This window comes from Notechis scutatus, chromosome 4 (assembly GCF_049901735.1).
Source record: "Notechis scutatus isolate UNSWTSFEM ecotype Mainland chromosome 4, rNotScu1.2, whole genome shotgun sequence".
NCBI classification, from domain to species: Eukaryota; Metazoa; Chordata; class Lepidosauria; order Squamata; family Elapidae; genus Notechis; species Notechis scutatus.
The window spans coordinates 79,713,806-79,723,304 of record NC_142012.1 but is presented as its reverse complement, the minus strand read 5'-3'; the positions used below and the strand labels follow the sequence as shown (position 1 = coordinate 79,723,304).

Here is a 9,499-nt window from a genome sequence, read left to right as displayed (position 1 = left end):
GAGGGCAGGAGGGAAGAAACTGGCAATGAGCGGCCAAGGGAGGCTGCGGTCGCGAGTGGCAGTGGGCACAAGCCTCGGGACCCCCCCGCTCCCAACGCACACGCCGGATCTCGGCCCCTAAGGTTAGGCATGCCAGGAGTCCCCCGAGAGCCGCCGAGCGCGCAGCAGAGACGCTGGCAAAAACACCGGTGGAGCCGGACTGGAAGACGATTCGCGGCGGCGGCGGCGGGGGGAGCGGACGGACGACACACGCACACATATAAACACACACACAAACACACGGCAGGAGTGAGTGACAGCCCGTGCGTCACGCCGTCGGCCAACCGGCAGACACGCGCGGGGTTCTGAGCCCTCCCCTCGCCTGCTGTGCGGCCCCCGCCTTGCCCCCCCACTCTCTCTCTCTTCCCCCTCCTCACAGAGCCTCTCCAGGCGCGCAAGCCGCTTTTCCCACGTCGCCCTTTCGTCTCCTCCTCCTCCTCCTCCTCCGCCCCGCAGACTTTGAGGACGCACCTGCCGGAGCCCGGCCGGCCTTTCCCTGCTGCTTCTTCTTTTCTTCTTCCCTCCTCCTTCTCCTCCTTCCCTCCCTCCGCTCGGGGCCACCTGCGAAAGACGGCGCGCGCGCGCGCGCGCGCTCTGCTTGAAGCGAGACCGACCCTCCCGTCTGCTCAGCCGCCGCCTCCCGGAGGGAAAAAGGCGAAGCGAGCCGAGGCGCAGCAGCCACCCGGAGTGGGGTGGGTGGGTAGCTGGGGTGAACGCCTCGGGGCGGGAGAAGCCCCCTCCACCCCACCCTCGAAGGCGGCTGAGGCGGACCGGCCACCCTCGCCCCCTGACGGACGGACGGACGGACTGACGAGGAGGCGGCGGGGGCGGGGGCAGAAGAGAGATGCGGGCCGGCTGAGGCGGCGGGCGCGCTTTTTCCTCCCCTTTTGGCCCCTCCCCGCTTTATTCGGGTGGGAGGGGCCGCGCGCGGGAGGGGAGGGAGGGGAGGGGGGCAAGGCGGACGCGCGGCGGCAGCGGCGGCTGCGCTGGGCTGAGCGGCATCATGGCCGGGGATGGGCTTCGTAGTCGGGGCCGGCGACGGTCCCGGCCCCGGCGAGAGCAGCTTCCCGGAGCGCCGGCGGCGCGCCCTGCTCGGTGCTGCTAGCCATGGCAAATGGCAGCGGCGGCGGCGGCGGCGGCGGAGGCGGCGGCGGCGGTTCCAGCAGCAGCTACTACTCGGGCGGCGGAGGCGGCGGCGGCGGCAGCGGCAACATTAGGATGAGCAGCCCCGTCAGCGGCAGTCTGAACACGGCCTCGTCGTCGGCGCCCGCCCGGGCGCCCAACACTCTCATCATCCCCATCACCATGGAAGTGCCCTGCGACAGCGGGCAGCGCATGTGGTGGGCCTTCCTGGCTTCGTCCATGGTCACTTTCTTCGGGGGTCTCTTTATCATCCTGCTCTGGAGGACCCTCAAGTACCTGTGGACCGTCTGCTGCCACTGCGGGGGGAAGGAGAAGGTAAGCCCCCCTCCCCCTGTCCCCCCCCCCCCCCATCCTCAGCGCAGCCCTTCCGAAACGGCGCCTCGAAACCCAAAGCGGACGAATTAGAGGGATATTTTGTAGCTTTGTAGGGTTTGGACAGGAGAGGTCCTTGGTGCTCTCTGAGATTGCTGGTTTTCTGGCAGACGTCTTGTGACCCAGCTAGGTAACCGCATCAGTGTTAGAAGGGAGTGAGGTTTGCAGAGGAGGAGGAGGAGGAGGAGGAGGAGAAGGAGAAGGAGAAGGATTGTGCGAGGACCTTGGTGCTGTCTGACCATAGTGATTCTCTGGCAGACGTCTCACGACCCAGCTAGGTAACCGCATCAGTGCCAGTGATGCCACTGACTAGTGCTGATGAATGTTACCTAGTTTGGGTAAGGAAACCTCTTGCAAGGAAACAAGCAAGCTCTGGCAGCGGGCCAAGGACCCCTCTGTGGACAAACAGTTTGGAGAATAATTGTCCCAAAAGGTGCTTTTTCAAGAGGCAACTGGATTTTCTTGGTTTTTCTTTGAAGACGTTTCACTTCTCACCCAAGAAGCTTCTTCAGCTCTGACTGGATGGTGGGGAAATGGAAGGATTCTTCTTCAGTCAGAGCTGAGGAAGCTTCTTGGATGAGAAGCAAAATGTCTTCAAAAGAAAACCAAGGCAGTCCAGTTGCTTCTTGAAAAAAAAAAGCACCTTTGGGAGAAACACAACCTGGAGGACTGAGAATCTCCACAGAATAAATAACCAGTCAGAGTTACTAATGGGCTTCTATCCATTAGCGAAACCAACTAATATGGGTAGTCCTTGATTTACAACAGTTCATTGAGTGACCAAAGTTACAGTGACACTGAATAAGGTGTCTTATCACCATTTTTCACACTTATGACCTTTGTAGCATCCTATGGTCATGTGATCACAATTTGGACGCTTGGCAACTGATTCATATTTATGATGGTTGCAGTATATCCTGTGTGTGTGTGTGTCATTTTATCACTTTTTGTGACCTTCTGACCTGCACAGTCAATGGGGCAGGCCAGAGTCACCTAACAGCCTTGTTTAACTCATTGAACAACTGCAGTGATTCACACAGTAGCAACTGCAACAAGGAAGATCACAAAACGGGGCATAAAACTCCCTTAACAAATGTCTCCCCTAACAATGGAAATTTTGGGCTCCATTGTGTTTGTAAGTCAAGGACTCACCTGTACGCTTACATTTTTCCATCCCATTTTACATGTTCTAGAAAAATGGAAGAGCTTCTAAACATCTCAGAAGTAGATCATTTTTAGCACCCAGAGTCTTATTTAGTAAAAACACGTAATGTTGATACTTCAAAAGGGAAACAAATGTTACTGGTAATTGTTTGTTTTTTTAAAAATCACAATTGCTGTGTAAACCTTTAATTGCAACATGCTATCCAAGAAAGCAGGCAGAAGTTTTTGTACGTTAAGATGTCTTGGTTCCTCGCTCCGCTTTCAGTGCCTTTATATTTCCTTCTGTTTTAGCTCAGGGCACCTTCCTCGAAGATTCTCTCCCCTCTTTTTCTTTAGGCTGAGTATTGCTCGCTCTGTACAGTTGGGCTGAGTGCTTAGTAAAATCTGGGCTCGCTGGGTGGAGAAAAATGGGGCAGCCTTTGGAAGTGGGGTCACCAAACAGCGAGGATGAGGTTGCTTCCTTTTTGTCAGGCAGGTGAGAAACTTGGGAGATGTGAAATATGTCCCGGATTGTCCCTTAGGATGGCGCTGAATGCTGTTCAGCTTGCAAGGAAACATGAATAGAGGGGGGCAGCTGTGTAGCTGATCCTGAACATTGCTAATGTTTGCTGAGAAATAAGCTGGACTGTGTCAGAGACTTGGGTTATCTCCATGTATATTTGGGAGTTGATTGTTTGGAAGGGTTCAATGGCCCATGTCATCCAAAGAATAGAATAGAATGGAATATGGAATATGGAATATGGAATATGGAATATGGAATATGGAATATGGAATATGGAATATGGAATAAGAACAGAACAGAACAGAACAGAAGAGAATAGAAAAGAATGCAGAATAGAATAGAATAGAATAGAATAGAATAGAATAGAATAGAATAGAATAGAATAGAATAGAATAGAATAGAATTCTTTATTGGCCAAGTGTGATTGGACACACAAAGAATTTGTCTTGATGCGAATGCTCTCGCTGTACATAAAAGAAAATATACATTCGTCAAGAATCATTAGGTACAACACTTAATGATAGTCACAGGGTACAATAAGCAATCAAATCATACTAGGAAACAGTCAATATAAACCCTAAGGATACAAGCAACAAAGTTACAGTCATACAGTCACAAGTGGGAGGGGATGGGTGATAAGGAGTGATGAGAAGATTAATAGTAATAGTAATGCAGACTTAGTAAATAGTTTGACAGTGTTGAGGGAATTATTTGTTTAGCAGAGTGATGGTGTTCGGGGAAAAACTGTCCTTGTGTCTAGTTGTTTTGGTGTGCAATGCTCTATAGAGTCGTTTTGAGGGTGGGAGTTGAAACAGTTTATGTCCAGGATGTGAGGGGTCTGTAAATATTTTCACAGCCCTCTACCAAGTTCTGTAGGACTTTGTGGTGTTAGAATTACAGCCTTAGTCCCAAATAAAATCCACTGGGCTGAGACAGACTTTCCTTCTTGCTGATCATTTTTCTGCATTTTCCAAAACTGCTGTGGTTGTTCACCTCTTTCTCCTGTGTCTCCATGAGACACGGTTCTTCTTTGGCTAGAGAAAGTTTAAGTGTTCTTTGTATTAAGCAACAAATTTGTCTATCTGGATTAAGCTGACTGTAGGTGGGTCCCTGAATGGAGCCTAGGTTACAACCATCTGTGCAACCAACTCCTTTCCCTTCCTTGTTTGCCAGTGTCAATTTGAGGACACTGTGATCCTGAAAAGCCAGATTCCAAGGGAAGTTGTGTAAAATGGCAGTTGTGTAAGGACACACACATGGAGTTTTTCCTTTGAATGAAATGTTGAGGGTGAAGAATACATGATTGGGACGGGATTTTCTAGTCTTGTCCATCAGTGTCTTCCCCCACCTACTGAAAACCCACCAACGGAAAGAAACACAGCTTCTAATAAATAATAAGACTCCACAATTAATTTGTCCTTGCTTTTACTCTATCAAATCTAGTCTTGTCCCTCTCAGATTCATAGCCTGCAACAGATGAATGAATAATAAACAAATAGCACTACAAATAAACTAATACACTCAGCAGCCCTCTCCAATTAATACAGACTCCAAATAAGGATCTTCTAGTTCACTCAGACCAGCATAGAATTAAAAGGGTTGACTATAATTTGCAAGGAAAAGTAGAACTGCAAATGGTAACAACAGTTTCTATTTATGAAAGAGATACTTGAAAGATACAACATACAAAAACAATCCCAGCTAGTATTTTAAACATGGTATGTAACTCTTCTCCCTTAATATTTGGGTGTCCTTCAGGTATAAAATTCAACTTTAGTTTACTTTTCACAGAAATGGTGATTTCTTCTATTGATACATTCCCCTCCCTCATTCTGACCCAGTTCCTTTTTTTCATTCCAAAGAAAGATTTGAATAAAACCTTCCTTCAGTTGATTAGACTTCAGATTGAAGCATTCAGCGAGATCTCTCTTTCCTGCCTGTAATCAGCTCTAGCTGAGACTGTAATTGTGGAAAGTTTTCAGAAGTGCTGGAAAAGCAAGCAAAATTTAGCTTGATAAAAGTGGTGCATTGATAAGTCTTGTTCAGATGCCTACTGAAAAATGACAGGGAAAAGAGAAAACCAAATAGATCCCCGACATCTGTCGAGGCCAACATTTTGAGCTTTTCAAGATTTCCCATGTTTCATTCAATCAATCCATAATCTTTATTTGGAATTGTAATGTTCTGAAAATATTTCCTGGGCAGAATTTATGTAAGGTGGTCTTCCAGTAGAGAAGCACCAGTAGAAAAATAAACAAGACTTCATTTGGGGTTTGGACTTGAAATGTGCTCATTGATTGACTTAATTTGGAGATGCTGAATCTTTGCATGTTTAATTTATAAGCTTCCTCATCACTTTCAGTGGTGGTTATTATGGTGCATTTTATATCTGGAAATCTGTCTGGTTCTTCTTCTTTTGCAATATTTTGAAAAGGAGCTAGTAGAGTTAGGGAAGGATCAGGAAAATTCAGCTAGAATGATGAGGGGTTTGAAGTAATTCCAACAAGAAAAGTCTGGAATGCATGAGAGTCTTTAATTTTGAGAAGACCCTTTAATTTTGGGGACAATTGAGAAGGACATGATTAATGTCTATAAAATCATATGTTATATGGAGAAAGTGATTAAGGATCAAGTGTTTCTGAAGACTAGGATCCTAGGAAGCTGGCTAGAGAGAGTTTTAAAGTTGCAGGGGGGAAAAGGAAGTGTTTATATATGTGGCACATAAGTAACTATTACATTCATTACAAGGTACGGCAATGGAGGTTGACTTGGATAGCTTTATATTGGGATTAAATATGTTAATGTAAACCAGGCCTTTCTAGAGTTATTAATGTTGAGAATCAATGTTGGCTCTTGGTTAGAGTCACCATGTCCCCAGATGGCAGCTGCTGGCAAACAGTGGTGGGAAAGGGTATATTTCCTTCTCTTGATTTTGAGCATTCCAGAAACTTTTAGTTGGACATTGTGAGAAACAAAATATTGGACTAAGGAGAGTCTTGCGCTGTGTGTCACTTAGTGATGATCTGGACAGTTGTGCTGAGGAAGGCAGACTGTCATCATCATCATCATCATCATCGTCATCATCATCATTATTAATGCATTTTCTATTACCTACATTTCTTAGTGCTTAATAAACATCATGCTGTCTGGGTATTTAATTTGCTTAATAATACGGATTCCCTTTTTAATCTCCACTCCTTTTTTCCAACCACTGGCAAAATAAGTTCCATGCTTGATAATATTCTGTGCCTTCCTTCTGTCTGATTTTCAATGTAAGTCTACCCATTTCTGCACAGTCTAATATCTTCTTAATTATCTTTTCATCTTGCAGTGTTTCTCCATCTGTCCAATACAGTGCGAGGATAATCCTTGCCGCTGTTAAAGCATGTAATGCTAAATACATACTTTTCTTATCAAATTTTTCTGATATCATCCCTAATAAAAACAGTTGAGGTTTAAAGTTTCCCTATTGTCTAAGGCAGAATGTCATTCTTGAGTCATTAAATGAATAACTCTAACCAACCTGTTTAGTAAATTTCCGTGAAACTGAAGGATAGCCAAGGATGTCACACGAAATGTCCTTTCCTGGAAGTAAATGTGACTGAAAACACTGTGGGACCTAATTCCAAATAGACATACAGAAGGATGGTTAATTTTTCCTGGTATTTGTCCAGCAGTATTGATGATCCTGTTGATTTTAATAGGATTGAAGTGGCCTCTTCCTGTGAACAATGGGAGTGTCTATTTCTTCCACAATACCTAAAGACTTTAGATCTCTTATTTCAATAAAGCAGGCCCATGTTCTCTAACCATGCTTAGGTTAAGTCAAGTTGACCTTGATTCCAGATTTTTTGGGGTATGATGTAGAAGTGGCTTGCCACTGTTGACTTTTGTTGTCACTGTTGACTTCTGTTGACATTATTTCCACTTCCTAGTCCATCTTCAACTTTTTCTCTTACTGAAGTACCTAACCTTATATGGTTTCCTACCCAGGCAAGGTAGAGAGCTGTCATTCATTTGTTGCAATGTGTGTAGAAGCAAAACATTTCTGAATTGTGAACCAGTGAGCCTGCTACTGTAGCTGATGCCCCATACTTCTCTTTTCCACTAGTTTTGGATTTCTGCCTTTTCAAACTATAGAGGCAAAAACCCAGTCACTAATTACACGAAACTACTTTTGGTCAGTTGGGGGCGCTGGAAAGCTGACAGTCCCAGTTAGAGACCCAAGCGCCACGGGATGGGATGAACTCCCATTCTTTGCTGCAGCTCCTGCCAACCTAGCACTTCAAAAGCATGCACACGTGAATAGATAAATAGGTACTCTTTTGGTGGGAAGGTATCAGCATCCCGTGAGCCTTTGGCATATAGCCATGCTGGCCACATGACCATGGAAATTGTCATCCAACAATGCACCGTACCCTAAAGCCAGCCATGACTGGACAGGGAATCCTTTAATTTTACCTTTACCTAGTTCAATAAACTTACAAACTGTCGAAGTACATCACACCTGGTTTAGTTAAAAGAAAAACAGTATGCAAACAAATGTTTCTTGTTTTCCCAGTAAGATTTAGCTGGGATGACCCTTGAAAAAGAAAATACAACTTGTTTCCTAAGATACTCGGTTGCTAGGTTTCTTTTGATTTTGCTGATCATGTTCCTTGTGCATTGATTATATTCTTCTAATTGGCATTATTTTACTTGGAGAGCGGGTGCACGTGTGAGATCACTGCTTGGGGGTGTGTGTGCGAAATGAATCTTTTGTTTGTGACTACTTGTTTAGGTGGAACCTGGATGGGGCCCTGCGGATAAGAAGTACAATTTATCCTATGCTTTTCTTTCAGTGGGGTGGAGGGAGGGGAGAAGAAGGGACTGAGAACTCAATGTCCATTAGGGTTAGGCTTAGAACATGGAACATGTTGGGTTTAAACAAACACACCAAGGAATCAAAAAGAGACATTGTAAGAAGAATTATGTGGGTTTGGGAAGAGAAACAGGCTCAGCCCTCCTGGGAAATCCGTATGTTTTTAGTATGACTCTTTTTATATTCCCTGCTTCACATCTGACCTGATGAAACAAGTTTAAAGAAGCCCAGCTCCTTGCTAATTCTTTTCTGGTCGGTTGGTTGGACCTTAAACAGATAATGCTTCTCCGTGTATTTTGGATTCTTGAGGAAGACTTGTGGATGTCACTGGCAATTTACTCTCCCCCAAATGCTGTTTAATAGTGTTTATTCTACAGGCGTGCAGTGTGTTGGTTATCGTTGCTTGGTGCTGATTTGGCCACACAGGAAGTGTATGGTTGTGGTTGCCATTCAGCCTGGCAGTCTAAAAAAACACGAGCACTAAATACTTAATTTTTTTATTTGCAAGGATGCTTTTTGGCCAAATGAAATATAGCGTTAATGCTCCCCGTGTGGCACCTAACAGGCAATCGACAATCCTTCAAAAGAGGCCAGCAGATGGATATTTTCCCTTTGCCTTTTTTTTTTTTTTTTTTACCTTTTCAGGATTGTGAATGGAAGACTAGATTTGTTCCAGCTATTCCTGGCACAAAGATACACATAAAACACCAGCCTTTTAAATATATATGGTTGCTAGGCGCTTGTCATGATATGACATTCAGCAGTTGGATGCGGAGATATGCCATCATCTAGCTTACAATGTGGATTTTAAAAAAAAATTGAAGTAAAGGGGAAAGATGATAGAAATAACACAGCAATGAAATATTGAGAGCATCCCCCAAATGATGAGATCTCTGAAGAAAGCTAAGCCACATTGAAATAACGGGGCACCGAATTGATTTCAATGATATGGATTGCATTTGTGTATTTATTTCCCGTTCTCATTTTGCGGGTGGCTAAGTAAGAGGAAAGCCAAAGTTAAGATGACATGCCCGTAGAGGCAAAAGGGCCTTTTTAAAGCAACATTTTCCTTTGGGGAAACTGAAAAGATACCCAGCATAAATTGTGGGGTATTCTTCTGGGGGAATCCTTAAGAAAGTGGTTCATATTTTCTTTCTCTTCCCCTACTATAATATAAGGTGGCTGGGGTGATGCGCCAGTCAGATTTTTAAGGATAGATAGATAGATAGATAGATAGATAGATAGATAGATAGATAGATAGATAGATAGAGATAGACATAGAGATAGACATAGACATAGACATAGACATAGACATAGACATATATAGATATATACTCTCTCTCTCTCTCTCTCTCTCTCTCTCTCTCTCTCTCTCTCTCTCTCTCTCTCTCCCTCTCCCTCTCCCTTCCTCCCTCCCC

General features: G+C 44.9%; 1 protein-coding gene across 12 annotated transcripts in view; it reads left to right on the top strand.

Annotated features, from left to right (window-relative positions):
* The first annotated feature begins 428 nt into the window (after window positions 1-428).
* Window positions 429-9,499, top strand: part of KCNMA1 (potassium calcium-activated channel subfamily M alpha 1) — a 524,126-nt gene continuing 515,055 nt past the window's right edge. For 4 of the 12 annotated variants that reach the window (XM_026678373.2, XM_087963881.1, XM_087963878.1 and 1 more), the window contains exon 1: window positions 430-1,497. In XM_026678373.2, coding sequence (XP_026534158.1) covers window positions 1,147-1,497 — 351 coding nt within the window. In that variant the 5' untranslated portion in view covers window positions 430-1,146. Of the gene's footprint in view, window positions 1,498-9,499 lie in introns of all 12 variants that reach the window. The other 8 variants (XM_087963882.1, XM_087963880.1, XM_087963884.1 and 5 more) reach the window with 3 other exon arrangements.